Raw genomic sequence first — 22,077 nt, forward strand, 5'->3', positions numbered from 1 at the left:
CTTTTGTAACTTTTATAATAAAAAAGAGGGTTGGAGCACTTACAAAATTGAGGAACAACTTTCAAATGCTAATTTGTTCTTCTTCTACGTCCCGTATTCAGCCTTCTCGCATTTCTTGGACACTCTCTTTCAATCAACCTCACAAAAAATTGAGGTTTTCTTATTGAGAACACAATGTAAGCAATAGATATGCCAATTACAAATCCAGATCCGTAGCCCATCAAAGAAATTTTCCAATCAAACCAGCTTGAAGCATTGCTTTCTTCTTCGTCTACCGTTGGTGGTGCCTTATCATTGTCACATTTGTTTGACAGTGGTGATCCACACAGGCCCAAACTTCCAATGTAGGAATCATTCTGAAATGTGCCAATGGGACCATGAAACTGATTAAATCTCAAAATGAGTATGAAATACCCAAATCTTGGTTATAGGTGAAACTAATGGGGGCTATAGGAAATATTGTGCACATATGGGGGTTAAGTGGAAATTTTTCTTTTTATTTACAAATAAAGTCAATAGACTTTTCTTCTTCAACAAGAAGAAAAGAAACAGAGCACAGACGGAAGAAAACAGAGAAAGAAAAGGGAAGAAAAGAAAAGAAAGAAGAAGAAAAGAAAGAAAAAGAAGGAAAGGGAAAGGAAGAGAAAAGGAATTTATAGGAAAAGGGAATAGGGTATTTCATTTTTATTCAAAAAAATTTTAGGGTTTGATATTATTGCTCAATTTAGGGATTTCCAAAATTCTAACCATATTGTTTCCAATTGGTTTGAATAGGTGAAGAAGAAGGGAGATTAGCGAGAGATTTCAACTCTGACTTAGAGGCTACCCAAATCAGTGAGTGGGAATAAACTTTTCTTTCTTTATGATTTTTGGGTATAAATTTTATTTATAGTTTTGTGAAACTTCATGGTATTTATTGTAAATCCTTGAAAATGGTAGCTTGGATTTGGTGGAAACCTCTCAAAAAGGAAAAAATAAAATAAAATAAAATAGTTTCTTTATGTATGTTGTGAATTTAGGTTATGGGAGGTTATAAAGTAAAAGTTATATTATTATGTGGATTCAGAATGCTTAAATTAAGTTATGTTTACAATTTTAGTTAGTAACCAAGTGGAAATTTTGGAAGTTTATTAAATTGAGGATTTGTGTTATGGTTGAGTTGGAAGTGGTTTTATTTGAGCTTCATGTGAGTTGGAAGTGTTTAGTTGATATTTTATGTGTGATTGAGATTTGCTTATGGTGATTGTGGCGTTTGCCAATGAGTATTGTTCTAAACAAAAATTGATTTGGTGAAAATAAATTATATTATTTGGATGTTTCTGGTTATTACCTATTATGCGATTTGTACTCTACTTGTGTTATATTTATGTCAGGTACGACAGATTTAGATACTCTGCATATGCGATATCTATACAGGTACGACAAAATTTAGTGCTCTGCTTGTGCTTTATTTCATGTCAAGTATGACAAATTTGAGGGCTCTGCCTGTGGGAGACTATACTGGGTATGACAGTTGTCTTCTTCTTGCTCTACCTAGGTGGGGACACCCCTGAGTATGACAAATTTCCTTTTATATAGTATTGCTATTGAGTTGGAAGTGGAAATTCATTAATGAATTATATGTTCCTATGAGAAAAAGGTAGTATTGTTAATTTCACTCTTGTGGCAATCAACTCATGTGATGTTATTGTGTGATGAACGTTCCAAGTTAATGTACATGAGAAGCATGTGGTTTAAGCATAATTAGCATAGTGTGTGACTCATGTTATGGCATAATATTATTGTTTGACATGCATTAATATTCTCAAGGATTTAAATTTCCTACTCACTGAGCTTTTAGCTCACCCTTATAAATATTTCCCTCCCTCTAGGACATCTTCCAGATCGTGTTAGATAGTGTTTCGCTGGGTTATGCCACTGTGTAGCATCTTTAGTCGGTGTCCTCATTTACACACATCCATATAGACTTTTTGTTGTTTTTTTTTATAAACTTATAAAATATGGAAAGGCCGAAGGCCTAATTACAATATTCTCATGATTTTTTGAAATGAGTAAAGATGTAAATTATTTTGTCATGTAAACGATAAGGCCGGAGGCTTGATTACAGATTTATTTTATGATTTCTTAGCTTTAAATTAAGATATATTTTGACATGTACTCATATAAAAGCCGGAGGCCTATAAATGATGTTATATTATGTGCTAGGTTATGGTATAGAAAAGTTTTCAAACAGAAATACATGATGCATTTCGCCCTTCTAAGCCTATAACGGTATTCTCAGAGGTTATAAGATTAGTGGGTCGGGATGGGTCCTGTTAGAGTACTTCAAGAAATTGAAATTTTAATAACCAATTCGGAAAGCTATCATTAATCCTGTTATTCCCAACATCAAGAATTTCCAAACCTCGACAGTTAACCAAAGAGGATGGTAATGGTCCCTCCAATTGATTATCGTTAAGCATAAGAGCTGTCACGCCACATTGATCGGGAAACGTCAGAGATTCTATACTGCCATGGAAGTTGTTCATTGCCAAATTCAAAAACCTTAACTGTGCATTGCATTTCGCAAGACATTCTGGAATGTTTCAACTTAAGCCATTATAGGACAAGTCAAGAGATTCAACTTCGCTCATATTACAAAATGATGGAGGGATCACTCCTGTCAGATCATTGTTTGAAGCTGAGAAGAACGTAAGCCTAGATGGTAGATCCACATGTTGTCCTCGAAGTAAGTTGGATGAAAGGCCAAGAATTCGAAGGTTGACCGTGGATGAAATGTACTCAACACTGGTAAGTAAATTGTGTGACAGATTTAGGTAATACAAGTTGGAACAATTTCCAAGCGCCAATTGGGAAATTCGGCCATAGATTGAGTTTTTGGAAAGGTCTAGATTTAAATAACTTACAGTGCCCAAGAAAAGCGGGACTGCAGTTAAGCTACAAGAGGATAAAAAGACTTCATTAAGCTGGGGCAAGATCCTGTTACTGACAAAAGTGCATTATATGAAAGATCAATACGCGTCAGATTTTTGAGCTCTGAAAGCATCTTTAACTGCACATTGCCACTGAAGTTGTTGTTTGCAAGGGCTAGTTCTATGAGATCCAAAAGTTGAAAAATCGAATCTGGAATAGGACCATGAATCACGTTATCACACAAATCAACTTTCCTTATTGGACCAGGGTGCTGGAACTGCTCCATCGGACCTATGAGTTTATTGTGGGAAAGATCTAAACTCCCCAAAGATGGCAGAGTAAACAACCATGTCGGTACTCTGCCACTTAGAAAACTATTATTTAACTTGATGTCACCAAGATATGGAAGACCGCTTATCTGGCTAGGAAATTGACCTTGAAATTGATTATAAGAAAAGTCCAAGTAAAGAAGTCCATTCAAGTTGAATATTGATGTTGGCAACTGACCGCTGAAATTATTAATGGAGAGATCTAAAGTCTCTAATTTACTAAGATTACCCAAAGGGAAATTATAAAAAATAGACAAAAGTAAGGGGGTTTAAGCGAAATTGTCCAAAAAATTTAGAATGAAAGCAAAAATGCCCAACTTTTGTGAAATGTCGAAACTACCCCTATATATAAATAAGGCAAATTTTAATATTTTCCACTGTGAAAGTTCCACTGTCACTGTGTAAATCCAAAGAAAAATAGCCCACTTTCCCACTGTCCACTGTCGTCCCACTGTCATCCCACTGTCAAGCCGATTTTCGATGATTTTCTTGCTTTTCGACGATCGAAAATGGTCAAGAAGATTAGTATATCTTCTGCAATCTTGTTTGAATCAATTTATTGTTTATATTATTAAGATTTGAGGGAGATTTTGCGGTTTGAAACTTTAAAGTTTTGATTTTGAATAATGCATAATATGTTTTGATTCTTGGTTGTTTTCGTTAAATTTATTGAGAGGTTTTGTGTTATAGCCTATGTAGATTCGATTTATGTTGAAATTGGAGGTCGAAATGATCGATTTTTGGCCGAAAAATGCGTCAGAAGCATTTGGCATTCTGACAATTTCCCATTGTGATGAAGAAAAATCCCTCGAATGTTGTTCCATAAGGGATTTTAATCAATTGTTTGGCTCCTCCAACATATTTCATTGTGTTGTTGCCACCTTGAATCTATTCTCCCTGGTAACGAACCGATGCATAACCATCTATTTTAATTATCAATCCTGCAATGACAAGTTTTTGAAGATAATTATTCAATTATAATAAAAAAATCTATAATAACTATGTAAAACAGTCGTACAATTATTAATATAAAAAAAAACTCTTCATATTTTTCTAATATTTTATTGATCCCCCTATAATTATTTAACAATTTATATAACATTTTCGTATGTTATCTTATATCAAAATGCATCTATTTGTTTTTAACGTTCTATTTAAAACGTATTTTATAATATCTATACTTTGAAATAGATATTTAAATTCTATACTTTGAAATACTTTAAAATGTCAATAATCGAAAATTTCTTCAGAAATCTAGAAAATACAAGTCGATATATCCTAAAACAGAACTGAAATTCGAATTCTAAAAGTTGAAATACCCTAGAATGACAAGAATCAAAAAATTTTTCAGAAATCTGAAAAATAAGAGTCGATATATCCTAAAACGGTAAAATTTGAAAAAGCAAAACTGAAATTCGAATTCTCAAAGTTGAAATACCCTAGAATGGCAAGAATCAAAAATTTCTTTGGAAATCTAAAAAATACGAGTCGATATATCTTAAAGCGGTGAAATTCAAAAAAACGGAACTGAAATTTGAATTCTAAAAGTTGAAAACCCTAGAATGGCAAGAATAAAAAAATTCTTCGAAAATGTGAAAAATACGAGTCGATATATCCTAAAATGGTAAAATTCAAAAAAACAAAACTGAAATTCGAATTTTAAAAGCTGAAATACCCTAGAATGGCAGCAATCGAAAAATTCTTCATAAATCTGGAAAATACGAGTCGATATATCCTAAAACGGTGAAACTCGAAAAAACCTAAAATTTCAATTATAATGCGCCTACAACGTTTATTATGAAAATGCCCCCCTAATTTTAATAACATTTTTTTGACCCCTCAATTATCTCTTTCTTTATTTAACACCCTTGTATGTTGTCTTGTATCAAAGAAATACCTATCTATTCTTAACATGTTATATAAATTCTTTATATATTGTAAACTTTCAAAAAAAACCCCATATTTATTTAACCCCCCATATTTGTCAAACATTGCATTAAACCCCTATATTACGACATAATAACTAGACTTAACAAATAAAATTAAGTTTTAGGCTAAGATTGGTATAAATACCTTTTTTTGATGAATAGTCTTTTTTCAAATCGAATTCAGAAATACGAACTTCTTCCATCCGAACGAATCCCTACTAATTGATCTTGAATAAAAATGAAAGTGAAAATGAGTGTTTGAGTGATATGAGAAGTGTGTGTAATAAAAGTGAGTGAGGAGGGTTTATATAGATGAGGAGAAGGGTAAATTTGACATTTTAGAAAAAGTTATGAAATAAAGAAATATTAAAATGCCCTTACAATGTAAAATATAAAAAAAACCCCATATTTATCTTAAATTCATTTAACCCCCATATTTGTCAAATATTGCATTTAACCCCTATATTACAACATAAAAATTAGACTTAACAAATAAAATTAAGTTTTAGGCTAAGATTGGTATAAATACCTTTTTTTGATGAATAGTCTTTTTTGAAGTTGAATTCAAAAATATGAACTTCTTCCGTCTGAACGAATCCCTACTAATTGATCTTGAATAAAAATGAAAGTGAAAGTGAGTGTTTGAGTGATATGAGAAGTGTATGTAATAAAAGTGAGTGAGGAGGGTTTATATAGATGAGGGAAAGGGTAATTTTGACATTTTAGAAAAAGTTATGAAATAAAGAAATATCAAAATGTCCTTACAATGTAAATTATCAAAAAACCCCATATTTATCTTAAATTATATTTAACCCCCATATTTGTCAAATATTGCATTAAACCCCTATATTACGACATAATAACAAGACTTAACAAATAAAATTAAGTTTTAGGCTAAGATTGGTATAAATACCCTTTTTCAATGAATAGTTTTTTTAAATCGAATTTAAAAATACGAACTTCTTTTGTCCGAACGAATCCCTACTAATTGATCTTGAATAAAAATGAAAGTGAGAGTGAGTGTTTGAGTGATATGAGAAGTGTATGTAATAAAAGTGAGTGAGGAGGGTTTATATAGATGAGGGGAAGGGTAATTTTGATATTTTAGAAACAGTTATGAAATAAAGAAATATCAAAATGCCCTTATAATGTTTAATATCAAAATGCCCTCTAATTTTAATAAAATTTCATTTAACCCCTCATAGTGAGTGAGGAGGGTTTATATAAATGAGGGGAAGGGTAATTTTGGTATTTTAGAAAAAGTCATGGGCATTTTTGCTTAGGAATAGTGAATTGGGCATTTTTGCTTGAAAATAGTAATTTTGGGCATTTTTGTTTAGTGGGAGGGTATTTTGGCCATTTTTTATAATTTCCCTTACCCAAAACATCCGGAAATTTTCCAAAAAAATTGTTATGTGCAAGAAATAGCCATGTGAGCTGGACAAGTTTAGATGATGAAGTTGGGACTTGACCGGTAAAACCGTTCCCTGACAAATCCATAAAGGCGATTTCTGTAAGGTTTCCAAGTGATGATGGAAGTGACCCTTGGAAATTGCAATAAAAAAGATCCAGTTCTTTGAGAGGACTGCACTTATTAAACTCTGGCAAATTACCTGTGATGTGATCATTTGCTGACAATATAAGCCGCTGGAGAAATGGAAATAGAAATATTTCATTTGGAAACTTGCCTTGTATCTGAGTTTTCCTGAGGTTGAGGGATATCAAAGAAGAAGACAGGTTTACCAAAGAACCAGTTGAAACAGTAGACATGTCAACAGAGTTAAGATGAAGATATCTTATTTCTGTTAGATTTTGCGAGAGCTTATTGAAACCATGATGGTCCATACTTAGGCCATAGTTGGAGAGATCAAGTGAAATAAGATGAGATAGGAGAAACATTTCAGTGGGAACTAGGCCAAACAAATTGGAGTAAGAAAGGTTAAGATGTGTTAATTTGGTGAACTTACCAAATCTGGATGAGATTTGCGATCCAAGGAAATCATTGCAAGCGAGATTTAGCTTCTGGAGATGGAGGAGGAGAAAGAGGCTGCTATCATCATCGATATAGCCAAGAAGCCAACTCGAACTAAGGTCGAGGCCAATCACATGTCCAGTGAATGTATCACAAGTGACACCATCCCACAAACAGCAATCACTACCCTCTTTCCAGGACTCTGTCTTAGGATACCCATTGCAAAACCTAGAAGCATATTCATAAAGGAAAAAGGTATTCTTGAAATGAAGTAGAGCAACACTTTGTTCAGGGGAGCAGAGTATCGGTGATGGAGAAAATGATGAACAAACAACTTGAGAATGCAAGATGAAGAAGAAGAAGAATAACGCCCGCATCTTTTTTCTTTTAAAGAAACAAAAGAAAAGGAAATTGCTGATGGAAAAAAGAAATGAACATTTAGATATATATATATATATACACTTTTCCTCCGAGCTCTTTCCATTTTCTTTCCTTTTTATACAATTATTTGTTGATTGAGAAGAAAAAAATAAAACAAAAGTTATCTAATATATTGGGTATCCAAGTTAGATTCCTCACACAATATACCTAATAATCATTGATCTATAGACAAGTTTGAGCGTAGTAGCTAAGTTAATATCAACTGGTTGTTAGACCAATTACCCCGTGTTTAGGTAGGATTATTTTTAAATTGACATTAAAAATAATTTATCTTTACATAATAAAATATAAAATCTAAATTACATTTAAATAAAATCTAATTATAATTATACTAAAAGTTGTTCACTTTAACTTGATGATTAAACGGCAAACCAAGACAACTTGACCATTAGTCCAAGTGGTCAAATTATAGAAATAAAAATTGGTCTTACCTAGATCGGAGAAGGCCACAGGTTTTGATCGAACAAATTGAACCAATTAATCCGATGTAAGTCTCAAAATCATGAAACAAAGTTGGGGTGGGAAGGGTAATAAGTTAGCAAATTTAATAAAATATACTCCCTGTGTAAAATGGTCACAACAAGTGAAAAAAAAAAATAGAAGAATGACCCTTAGTTATACTTTAAAAATAACGTTAATTATTTTTTTTTCCCCCTCAATCCCTCTATATAAATAAAATATAATTGTAAATTTATTCTTAATATAAAATTAAGTATTATTAAGAAAAATTGAACTCTTTCTTTGTCTAAATTCAATTTTTTTTATATTTGGGGTTGAAAAGATAAGACCTTTTGATTAGTCTCTAAAAATTAAGGTTTTGGTCTTCTTTAACAAAAGACTTACCCGTGGTTAATGCGCAGATAGCTATGGCAAAATTTTTATTTATTTTTCCCTAATATTGTAATTTATTGTAACTCTTTTTTCCTTTTCTTCCTTCTATAAAAAGAAAAGTCCTCCTTTCTCAACCGCAACTAAATGAAACAAATGGTCAAAATGTATCATTTTAATTTTTTTTCTTTGCTTTATATTTTTTTAATTATAATTTTTTCCTATTTCTACCCGTTATAATAAAAAAGGTCAAAATGTATCACTTGCATTTTTGTAAACAAATTGAATTTGAATCAAATTGAACATTCAAATTTGAGCTCAGATCGAGTCTAAATTTAAATTACTTGCTAACTGAGTTCCAGTCTAATTGATATCAAGTCACTCTTAATTTAACCTTTTGAATTCAAGTTGATATTAAATTGGGACTTGTTTGGACTCAATTCAGATAGAATTCAATCCTAAATTTACCTTTCAAAATGATGTCGTGATTAGCATGTTGGTCTTCTTCAACAATGTTTTTAATTGTTTTCATTCAAAAAGTAATGCCTTGACAAACTCCTAAATTGACGCTATTTTGCTTGGATTAAGGGATGTCAATTGTTTGTTCACATTGCTGAAGAAGACCAGCATGTTAATCACGGCATAACTTTTATGTTTTCCAAAATGAGCCTTTCATCGAGAAATTAATGTGAACAAACAAAATTATAGCTCCAGAAAGTAACAAGCCTTGACTTTTTTCACATTACTTTCGCGATTAAAGGCTCCATCAATTGTCTATTTTATTCATTGTAATTGCTCAAGATACAAAATAAGAATACATAATTTATGTGGAAAGTCCAACACAAAAAAATAGACAGGTATGAAATGGAGAAATTTTCACTATGAATGATGAAAATTTTAAAATGAAGAAGAGATTATTTTGTTTTCTGTATTGTGGCACACTCACTCACTTTTTACATACACTAATGCACTTTTTATATACAAACCTTTATATACATTTTTAGGCAGCTTTTATATTCAAACCCCAATTGACAGATACTTGACTTGTATACAAGTCACATGTTTGCAATAGAAAACAGATTATCCGCCAATAGATTGTACTTGTTTTATTGTAAGTCTTTGCTATTTTACCATTACCTATTGTATTTATTTAAATATAATTAAAAATTTATCCATTGAGTCATGTGACCCATACTAGGGGACCAAGCACAGATCAGTCTCTAATCCATAGTTCTTGAATTCAAAGAACCTTTTATAGAATTTCTTAAGTTTCAAAGAACCAAATTCTCACTCATCATCTGTTTTGTTAGTGAATTGGAAAGGCATGAGATCATCTTATATAGATTTGTCTATTTTCTCTCTTTCCCCTTATTCTCTTTAATTTTCTTTTCTCCCTCGTTTTTCTATTTTGCTATTCAAAATTTTAGGGGCAAATGTAATTTTTAAAAATATTAGGAGCGTTAATAAAAATTTTAATAGAATTTTTGAAAAAAAAAAGTTTTAAGGTGTTTTAAAATTTTAGTATACCTCTCAATAGTTTCAAAAACGATAATTATACTTTTAAAGAATTGGCCAAAATACAATGGTGGGTGTCGAATCCACCAAAAATAAAATTTTCTACTCTCTCAATGAAAACTTATAGATAGGGCAAGTAGAGTCGTATCCACAGAGATTGGGTTATTTATCTGAAATATAACAAAATAAAGCAATAGAGATTTTGTTGTTTCGAATCGTACGGATAATCAAAAATAAATTAATTCAGAATTAAATAGTCAAAGTAATCAGAAAACTAGAATGAAACAATAATAAGATGAGTTCTAGCCAAATAATTCAGGTATGGTTCAATTCAATTGATCATCGATAAAAAGATTAATTTTTCCTTTTAAATAAACCGGTTATGAAACATCGAGACGCTCGTTGTTCTGCTTTTCCTTAGGTGTTGGTAATTAAGAAACGTTCTTTAATTACTTCTCTTGTTTTTCAATCAGTTCTAGATACGATCTTAGAATTTAAATTGAAAACAGAATTAAGAATTAGAAAAGCCACCGATTCTAATCAACAAAACACAGACGCTGTTTTTGTTTAAATTAGATTAACCTATTCCACTAACATACAATAATCATTCTATTTCACCAAGCATGCTAGCCAGCCACTTATGATTAAATCATCAAACAATTACGGATTCAATAATTTAATCTAGCAAAGTTGTTTTTAATCCAAAATAAATAAGACGTCTCCTATTTAATTGAACAAGACAACAATAAATAAAATCAGGAACAAATTAAATATTTAAAAGAAAAGAACGGGTAAAGAAGATCTCACAATCGTCGTAGAACCATGATCCTGATTACTCGACTAAAGAAAAGAGTTAGCCACTCATGTTTATATTCATGGCTTCACAGAAAATTAAAATAAAAATCCTATACTAATTGAAGAAGAACCAGCGAAGGGTTGCGGCTCTGTTTCTTTCTGAAAGAAAAGGATGCTAAAAAACTAAAAAAACCCTAAAACAGAAAGCAATTTTCCTTTTTATAGTGTCAAGTCTGCTTCAGTCATTGAGAGATATTTTTGTGCCAAATATCATCCAAAGGACCTGAACTTCCTCCAATTGTTAATTAAGTCTTCAACTGTGAATTTTTCAGTAAATAGCGCGATTCTCTCCTTTCCACAATCAGTCATCTCCTATGTATTTTGCCGTCATTTTGTCTTGATACGTGACAACTCTAAATTCCTTTTATTTTGTATCTTTTCTCAGAATAATGCAATTAACGCCCAATTTCCTAAAACAAGCAATTAATCAAATAATTAACGAATTAAATATTACAAATCAAGAAAATTAAATGCCGAAAAATATGAAATTTCACACACTAACATACAATAATTTAAGGTTAAGTAGAATTTTTATTTTTAAGAGTCTAAAATAAAAAAATGTAAACTGGTATAAGAATATAATGATAATTTGATATTTATATTAAATATTAATGACAAGTTTTATAACTTTAATATAAGGGTAAAATAGTTATTTTAAAAAAACAGAAGTGGACAATGAATTGAAAATTTGACTTTTTGAAACTTTTATCAATCTCGGGTGGAAAATAGTCATTTGGCCTAATTTTTTAATCTAAATTCACCATACACGATAAAGAATCATGGACAGTGTAATCAACGGGCCTAGAACATATAAGCCAAGGTCCTGAATAAATAAAATTAATACTCTCTTTTTTCAATAATTTTTGTCTTAATATATGACGTAAGCATTGAAAAGGCCTCGTTGACAAAAGTCACAACCAAATAAGCACTAATTTGTTTATGATTTGAAATTTTAAAATTAAAAATAAAATGGCGTCCATTCATATGACCATGTATTATTGTTAATAAATATATTAATGCTTATTAATAACCAACATAGTTTTACTCTATCAAATTTTGATTCGAGCGATTGCATGGTTAGTTAGCATATATCTCCCACTTCGAGCAAATTAGTTTCAGGCAAACCTCCCACATAAATGTCTTTTTTTTTCACATAATCAGATAACTATTGCAATGTCTTTACAGAAAATCTCAATTTTTTTTCCAATAGTTTTTTTAGTAAATTTACCAATTATCAATCAAAATTGACGTGCTAGACTTGCTTTAGTTGAAGTCCTTGAAGCTATATCATTGTGGTGCAAGACAGCTGCAGAATGCTGCAATTGACAAAGACCAAGTGAGATTCTTCCACATATGAGGCCAGAAATTTGTGCCCTGAAAGTCTAATTGAGCGCTCTTTTTTCAAGGGAGACACACATTGATCAACAATTACAATTACTGTCATCAAATCTAATTATCAATGTGGTGCAAAATTATCGAGACAGGGTTATGCACACAAGAACCAAGTGTGAAAACGAATGTTCATGGTTTGTCAAGTGCTTAACAAAAGATAAACAAGAACTGTATGCTCTTGCATAATGGTCTGAAACAGAAACAGAGTCGCTTACGAAATTGCTACTAAAATTAAATCTACAATTTTTACAAAAGCTAAAAGTTTTCTTGGAGACATTAGTACAGCAGCTTCTGCTTCAAAAGACTCCTCCTCAATGCAATAATCAACTCTTTGAAGTCTGAGAATTAAAAAACAAAGCATGATTTCAATAGTCTATTAGATAGCTATATTCATTATGATCAGGCCATCTTAAAATAAAGTTTTACCACATAACACAATATGTGGCTCAAGTAACATTTGTTGGCTTCCTATAAAGGCCTATGGGGCCACGACCCTAGGCCCTGGAGCTAGGGCTGGATTCAAGCTAAGCTTGTTTGAACTAGAGTTTAGTTCAACCGAGCCTGAAACAAGCTCAACTTAAACAAGCTTAAGCATAAGATTTCAATTTTTTCAAACTTGAGCTCGAGCTCATGTTTGGGGGTGTTCAATTCGTTAAGCACATGAGCCTAAAAAATTTGATACAAATCGAATAAATGACATCATTTTAACCAAAACATATCAAAATTTTATCGCTTTAGCACTAAGTTGAGATTGGCTTCTCTCAAATGAGCTGAGTTTGAACACCTTTGAGAAAAGCTCAAGCTTGAGCTTGGCTGCACTTAAGTCGAGCTTGAGTTCAGCTTGAATCAAACCTTACCTGGAGCATTAGAAAGATGATGATCTCGTGCCTTTCCAATCATTTGTTGGAATTAGAAATGAAATTATGATTTAAGTACATAAGATTGCCAAATAGATCATCTTATATAGAAAGATTGCCAAATAGATCATCTAATTATTATGCAATTTCTATATAAATCATCTTATATAGAAAGATTTGTCACTCAATTTCCAAGGTCACTCAATTTGACTTGAAATTATGGCTCAAATTGGTGATTTTGAATATTATTTGGATAAAACGACATTGTTTTATAAATAAACCATGAACTTAAGTCATAACTCCGAGTCATAAATTCAAACCATTGATTCAAGTTACGAAATCAAGTAAAGCTCAAACTAAACCGAACTGAATCATTTTTCAATCAAATTAAACTTGAGCCACCTTAATTTTGGTTTGACGAACTCAAACTAAACGTTTTTTCATTTGAACCAAACATGAGCCAAGAGGTGTTCGGGCTCAGCCAAATTCGTATCCACCCCTATTGATGGGCTGCACTAGGATTGACCTAGCCCACTGCAACCTCTTGCACCCTAAAAGTAAAATTTTCATTTGATTCTTACAGCTGTTGATTCTTAACTTTTGATGACAAGATGATAATTTGAAAAGAAAAATGAGAGTACTACTGCCACAGATATTTAATGAAACGTCTGAGTGCTGTCATTTTGCCTCAACAGAAATCTGTAGAATAATCTAAGTTTGGAATTGATTGATTAGCATTTGTTCAGAGTTTAGATAGTCTTCTTTCCTACACTTCGTTGGTGTACCAGAAGTTTTAGAAACAAAAATATAAATATATCTGTGTGTGAGTGTGTGTATTATGCAAGAACGGAGAAAATGCTAATGTTGTAAACTGAAAATTTTGCAGGAAAAAAGTTCTATTCATTTTCATTACGTTCTTGTGAATATATATTACAACGACTAATCAAACTTTTTTTAGCAAAATCAACTGCTACTCAGCTTGATTTAAGCGTAACAATTAACTCAAAAACTAATACACCAAAACATACTAACTCTAGTCAATCTTTCACCTAACACACCTAGTCTTATCTAGTTGTCTGTCATATTGCTTAAAACAAGCTAAATACAAAAATATCATAACACAAGCTCACAAGGCAAGCATTGTTGCAGTGCCACATCAGTGCATTCCACATCTTGCCATCTTCAGTGTCAGCTCCTAGTCAACTTCCAGCCAACCTCTTCCTCAGCACTGCTTTCTTCTCTGCACATCACTACACCCTCCTAGTCGACTCATGCTTCCAAGAGAGTTCAAGATGAGTCTGCCAGATCATGATGAATGAAAAATCTAAGATTCTGTTTGCATTACAGGTTATATCATTTTAATGTGAATTTTCTAAGCGATAAGTTAACTTGCATTAGCAATTAATAAGTGTTAGAAACAATTAAACATGCCAGGATCCGAATTCTGTGAAATCTATAAATAGAATTTGCGTACCCGTTTATGTGTTCGATGAAGCGTCTTCGAATTCCATGCAAGGCGTTGACTTTAGTCTGTTTCCACGACGCCATTTGCCTACGTACCGATTTCCATTTTGGGAGACTAATTTACTGTGTATTGGGTTTTGGCAGGAGAAAAGTTCTCTGTAAGAGAAAATGACATTATCTCCTTTTTTTTTTCTTCATCATTTTTGTTTTCTTTTTATTACATTCATCATAACTTTTGGGAGGCAGTTAAGACCTTTTTATATAAAGGTCCAACCGCCAATAACCGCCAATCGGGTCGGGTCGGGTCGGCCCGTCATGGGTGGACCCGGATCTAATATCTCCCACTCACACATGATGGAAGACCTGAACCAAATACTTAGCCACAGAAATCTCATATATCAGTACGTTTCATACTTGCAAATGTGTCGTGCAACCTCGCGAGCAACCTGCACTTGGGAGCTAATTACTATGCATCTATTAGGAATAACATAGCCGCTTCTACCCAAATAAAACAAAATAAAGCGTTAGGCTCGCAGCACCCCAGACTTACTCGATAACACCAGCTCCCTTTAATCCCTCATTTTTCATTGTGTTATTTTCCTATGTATCCATGATCAAGTCCAATCTCCATATGAGTGACATGATCGACTAGCCAATGGACACACGTAATATATATAAGTCTTCCTCTTCTACTCGAAATTCTCAATTTAAACTTAGCTGTTTTTCTAGTCATGTTCCATAGACCGAATCATGCGTGGTCATAGGTTCCAAGCTAAGATAGCAACACTAAGAGTAAATATCAAACAACAGTAAAGAGTCAAAGGGTACCATCATGAGTTAATCCTCATAAAGTCTCACACAGTGAAGGAGTAGGGATTCATCCTTCCACTACTTTAACTAGTCGTCTTACTTATGCACACATGGTATGAATCATGTGCTACAATGTGTATTTTCTCAAATGTCATTCACAACACTATACAGATCTTAGTTCAGTCGCTACCCCGAGCACCTAACCTAAGTTCTTAACTATCTTCACACTTGCAGGTATTTATTTATATTAAGAACTCACATCTGGCATTCACAAGTTATTTGGACGTGGGGAATCCAAATCGGTCATTTTCAAAAGTATCTATTCATGACCTCATCTTGATCAATCATCAAGGCAACATTTTATTTCAATAAATCTTTTCTTGAGAAATTCGTCTCCCATTGGTATGCTCTCTCAGCATCACAATTCTCAAGAATAATGTCTCATCTTTGCTCGCTCTCTCAGCGTCAAAGGCGATTGCTCGTGTGAGTGAGCCAATCTCTAACTTGTGTGACATTACAATCTTGTTGAGCTAAAAACGATGTGTATGCAATAAAAACCCAAGAATTTCGGGACATAAGTTCAAAACATAAAATGAACTTAAATTCATGGTTTTCGACATTGTGTCATTAGTACAATATATAAGCTCAACACTCATAAATCATTGTCTACGCAATCCAAGAAATTTAACATGTGCAAGATATACTTTTCTTGGAAGAATCACAGTCAAAGGATCAGTGACTATACAATGCGTAGAATTATATTGTACGTTCATTTCTCTCTTGGAAATTGAGTCTCTTATTACGATGTGTCTAGTGTCGATACGTTTGGTTATCTTATAAAAAAATTAAGATATTTCATTTCAACAGACAACCATTGTTCTAACAATATTGTCCTGTTTACTTAGATTCACAAAGAATTTTTTTTTTTTAACCAAACAGTTTCTTGCACATTTACTGAATAGGCTATATACTAGGCTTCCGATGTGGATACGACTATGCATCTCAGTTTCTTATCGCTCCAAGATATGAGTCCTTTTGGAGTAAGAAAACTTAGCTGTAATCTAATTTGCGTTGGTTTAAAAAACACTTCCCCAATTGGCATCTCAATAGCCAATCAAACACAAGTTCGATCCTTAATCACATAATTAATCATCCACAGAACCTTAAAAATATCAACAATTCTACATACAGCCTTTCAGTGCTCTTTTCAACACTTACTTATATCGACTAACCAGCCCAATAACAAAATAAATATCTGGGCATGTATGCATCATAACATACATAATACATCTGATGGCATCTGAATAAGTAACCTTTGACATTTCTCTGTTTCTATCTTAAGTTTTGGGACATATCTCTTTTGGCCCAATAATTCGTCATTTGACACAGGAATATCAATGGGTTCACAGTATATCATATTGGATTGTTCTAGAACCTTTTGAATATTACGCTCTTATGACAAAGTCAAAAGTTTCTTTGAACAATTCCTCTAAATGTAAATTCACAATATGTATTCTGTTTTCCCACATCCTGTAAGTCAAAGATATGGACAATCATCCTTTGATGATTATCACTTACTTCAAATCATTTCTAGCTATTTATACATCATCACACACATTGATAGAATTACAAATTTATCATCAGACTTTGTCACATAGACATGATAGTCTTGATTAATCATTTCAAAGTTCAAGTACCAATAACTAGATGACAATGTAGGTCATTCAATGTCATTGAAGCTTGCACACTCTGCGCTTCAGACCTATAACAATAAGATCTATATCTTATTTCATGCAGATTTCTTTGTCAAGTTTTCCACTAAGAAAAATTGTCTTGACATTCATCTGGTGTAATTCTAAATTCAAATGTGTTATTATAGCTAAAACCAAATACATTGAAGTAAATATTATAAATGACAAAAATATCCTTCTTCACAATCTATACCTTCTCATTGGGTATAGATTTTTTGCTATTAAGCGAAATTATATATATTTATTAAGCCATCCGCCTTACGACTAATTCAGGAAACTCATTCATTCTCAATGAATTTTCGATCTGGCGATAAGTCAACCAAAACCTAGAATTGGTTTGTTTTCTTAGTATTCTATATCTTCTTCCAATGCATTTCTAAATTTTCTCATCAAAGGATGAGACATTTATTTTAGGTTTTTCATCATCTTAGGGAGTGGTTATGAAAACCTTGTTTTCACTTTAAAAACGTCACTTGAATACTTTTGGACATCCATTCCAATGCAATTGAGAATTAATGCTCTCACTATCCGAAATAGATTAAAGCTTAATCTCAATGCTCTCACTAGGGTGAGATGAATGAAGCAAACAATTAAAGATCATTACTCCCACTATCCGAAATAGGCTGGAGCTCAATTGCATTTGCTCCCACTAACTAGAATAAGTATAGGTCTTATATCTTAGGACTTAACTAATGATCGTTAGGATATACCCATCCTCATTCTTTTCTCGTCTCATTCAGATGAAACCTGTTATCAACATCATCCTTGTTAAGAAAAATTTCCTCTATGAATGTAGTATCTTTAATACAAATTCAGTTAATCTTCCGACGAAATCCTCCCAAATGAACACATACCCTTTGGAGTGCTCAGCGTATCTGATAAATATACATACATTTCTTCTTAGTCCCAATTACTCTAACTTATGGGAAAAGTTATGGATTGATATTGCCAACCACTAAGGTTGCAATCAATTCACTTAGATTTTCTATCTGGCCATAACTCATAGGGAGTGGAAGCAACTGAATTAGTAGGCAATCGGTTAAGTTCTCAAGCAGCAATAAATATCATATCATCACAAAGTGACTTGACGTTTTACTTGCGCTCTAACTGACTTAACCATTTCCAATAGAGTTCAATTACTCTTCTTCACTACACCGATTGTTGTGAAGTTTTGGAATTACTATTTATCATACTATTTATTTCATTACTCAGTTCCTTGAACTGTTGCAACAAATGCTCAAGATCTCGGTAAGTTCATAAAACTCTTATCTATTTTTTCTAATTGATTCTCAACCTCAATTATATAGTGTCTAAAGCAGTCTACTACTTCTGACTTATGGGAGATCAAGTAGACAAGACCAAATCGAGCATTGTTATCATCATTAGTAATGAAAAATGAGATACATTCTCAAACTTTACATTCATAGGAAAATATATATACCTAAGTATATAAATTGCAAAGGAAGACAAACTCATATAGTTTTGTCAAATGGTTTTCTAGAAGTTTTTCTAACTAGGCAATGCTTACATATGGACATTTCTATTTATGTGAAAGTTCCTAATAAACTTTCATAAGCCAATTTATTCAATCCATCTTGGCTTACATGCCCTAATGTAACATGCCATTTATTTGCATTCATTTCCATACATATAGGAGAACCAAATAATGAAAAACTTAACATTATCAAAAATGTAAGGTGACAAACACCATATAACCATTCAACCAACAAATCAAATTTATAGAAATCAATTCTATCATTTCAATAAAACACATAGAAAAATTCAAATTGAATCCTAATTTAAGAAGAACAAGTACTTTGATCAAGATTTACTGAATATTTGAAGCATATTGGATTTTGTGTAGGTGTAAGATTCGATCATTTGTAAAACTTATTTGCTTGTGTCTATTCCTCTTACTACAACCTTTGTGTTGTTGCCTACATATATCCAATTCACTTTATTCAGAATTCGATAGAAATCTACTAAAGATCTTCTATCATGAACTACTTGGTCGGTGGCTTCAGAGTCCATAATCCACGTAGGATAATACTCGGTTAATATCATAGTACTAGAAAATCAAAGTTTCATCACTTGATTTTAAACAAGACTATCATTTTCATCTCTTCTTCTAGTACTTTTGCCATTCTTCTCATCTCAATTCCTTGTTCTTATTCTTTGAGCATTAAACGATCTCCTTCTTATATTAGGACTTGAGCCACTCACTTTTGAAAATTGATTCTACAACGTATGCATGAGCATTAAATTCAGCTACCTCATGGGCGCTTATCCTCCAATTTTATGTGGCTAGAATAATTCACAAAAGTCCTTCTTTTCTCATTATGGGTCATATGTACCTTGATACACTCCCACTTTCAAGAAGAAATCGTTTTTCTAAATGAACCTCATGTTCATGTATCAGGTTACGCATAGCTGACTTTAGTTTCATAATTAGATTTGACATTCAATCAAATTCAAAAAATCAACTGTCATCAGTTGGGGATTGCAGTTCCTCCAAACTTTTCAACTAAAACCAGACTTATGGCATATGCAGTTGATCTTTCATGATACTTATATACCAGATTGATAATCATGAAACTAATCAAGATATCACACGAAATGGATCTTGCTTCTTACATGTGTGATGTGCGTCCACATCACGTTTGTGTAAGGCACTGATTAGGTTTCTATCCCTTAGTCAGCCACAACTAAATCTTAACCTGATTCACAGCCTCTAAAGTCTTTTGCTCATCTAGGATATTGTGCATTTCAAATGCTATATGGTTTAATTCTCTCTATTCAGTATCATTCTCATTCACATCAGCCATCATTTTCTAAGATGTTATGGTTAACTAGATCACAGAGACATCTATCAGACACAACGTTATCAATGCAAACAAATATACATCAATTGTCGCAATTATGCATTAAAATTTTAAAATATCTCACATAAGGCACAACATCAAAAGTTCACTATGTTCCCAATCATCTCCTATGTCACAAATGCTTGACATTTTAAACTTTAATCTAATTGCGCCAATATTAATTCTGAATGAGAATTTCATTAAATTCTACCAATCTCAGAATTCCCACACTTAACAAATATATATGATACAATGAATGTATCATCTATTTTGACTAGGACCATTTCATCAACCCATATCGATCTTTGAGTCACTTTATCCATGATAAAGTCTCTATTACATTTGCGTTAGGTCAAATACCTCACATTGTGTTAATTTTGGGAATAACGATAAAATAATGAATATTCTGTCATACATTACTAAGCGTCGCTCTATAACAAGCTATAATGAATCCACTCAGTCCCAAAAAGGTTTCAAATTCTTGTCCCGAATAAGATCATTGGTTACGGGGATCAAATTCACGCATGAATATTTTCTCTTTCCCAATTAAGAGAATTCAATAGGATATTGATAGTTTTAACATGCAACGTGATGGTCTCTAATCAACAAACTTGCATGAAATAGAAACATGTATCCCAAAACATCATTATGTGTTTTTGGGAGTCGGAATAAGGTATTACATGTCATTATACACCGTAAGACCCATAGAACACATTCCATATATTGATCCAAGTACTACACAACTTCTAAGGACTAGAAAACAAGTTTCACGTGCCAATGCACACTGAAAGTAGGTGTTTATGCACGGAAATAAGCTCTTAAGCTCCTTCATGCGCCACATAGACACCGCACGCTCCTCCACGCGCCATCACGTGCCAGGGATGACTCAGACGTGCTGTCACGAGCCTCCACGTGTTTGCACGCGCCTCCACGTGCCAGGAATGGTCACCACGCGCGGTCAATAGTTGACCGGGTTATCCATGGGTTATAGTCCGGGTTGGGCAACCTGGTTGACCAAACGGGTTAACTCGTTGACCGGTTCGGGTCTTGACCAACCCGTTGACCGTCGGTTCGGGTATTCGGGTTTTCCCAACCTGATTTTGACCAAAATCGCGTGATGAACCCTAAATCTTCTATCCGTCTAATTGGCCATTTTCCGGTGATTCTACGGCGACAGAACCATAGGGCTTTTGTAGCCCAGGAAACGCAAAGTCCAATCGTTCCATTTTCCGGCGCCGATGGCGTCGGAAACCATCGAAACGGCGAGCAAGAAAGACACGCCTTGGGTCTCGAATTTGGGTCTGTTTCGATCGATTCTGACGTTAATTCAAGCCGAATTTCAATTTAAAACATGTAATATTAATCCTAACATTCATTCAACATGTTTCCCAACACCAATTTCATGTAATTTTGGCCGAATTAAATTCGTCCCCAAAAACGAAATTTTAAACAAATTTCTATATACAGATTTTAATTCGTATATTATACGCAATATCAATCACAGAAAACATATCACATATGTATCCTAGGCTCTGATACCAATGTTAGAAACAATTAAACATGCCAGGATCCGAATTCTGTGAAATCTATAAATATTTGCGTACCCGTTTATGTGTTCGATGAAGCGTCTTCGAATTCCACGCGAGGCGTTGACGTTAGTCTGTTTCCACGACGCCATTTGCCTACGTACCGATTTCCATTTTGGGAGACTAATTTACTGTGTATTGGGTTTTGGCAGGAGAAAAGTTCTCTGTAAGAGAAAATGACATTATCTCCTTTTTTTTTTCTTCATCATTTTTGTTTTCTTTTTATTACATTCATCATAACTTTTGGGAGGCAGTTAAGACCTTTTTATATAAAGGTCCAACCGCCAATCGGGTCGGGTCGGGTCGGCCCGTCATGGGTGGACCTGGATCTAATAATAAGAAATTCTAGAATATATACACAAGGATTTGAAGATGAAAATCTGTTTGTGAGTGATATTGGTATGGTTGTTTCAGCTTAAAATGACCTGTCGATAGTGTTAACACTTCATCCTCACAGCACATTCTGAAAATACAAAAACTTGTTCAGAAAGTATATACTACCATTTTTTCACGGTTCAGCTAAGATTCATCTTAGCCTGCATCAATTAGGACCAACTCGTACTCAATTAAATCAC

At 33.1% G+C, this 22,077-nt stretch overlaps 1 protein-coding gene and 1 long non-coding RNA gene across 2 annotated transcripts; one reads left to right on the forward strand and one right to left on the reverse strand.

The window, feature by feature from the left end:
- The first annotated feature begins 619 nt into the window (after positions 1-619).
- On the forward strand, positions 620-861 carry LOC123195787. The gene is made up of 2 exons (XR_006497523.1): positions 620-673; positions 775-861. It is a non-coding gene; the product is annotated as an uncharacterized LOC123195787 (long non-coding RNA).
- A 2,071-nt stretch (positions 862-2,932) lies between these two features.
- LOC123228613 (receptor-like protein Cf-9) lies at positions 2,933-21,594 on the reverse strand. Its single transcript, XM_044654086.1, has 3 exons — positions 21,521-21,594; positions 6,550-7,370; positions 2,933-3,348 (listed from the first exon to the last, which is right to left on the reverse strand). The coding sequence occupies exons 1-3, from the start codon at positions 21,592-21,594 to the stop codon at positions 2,933-2,935; spliced, it is 1,311 nt and encodes a 436-aa protein (XP_044510021.1).
- Between the last annotated feature and the right edge of the window lie 483 nt (positions 21,595-22,077).

Source organism: Mangifera indica, chromosome 1 (assembly GCF_011075055.1).
Source record: "Mangifera indica cultivar Alphonso chromosome 1, CATAS_Mindica_2.1, whole genome shotgun sequence".
Lineage (NCBI taxonomy): Eukaryota > Viridiplantae > Streptophyta > Magnoliopsida > Sapindales > Anacardiaceae > Mangifera > Mangifera indica.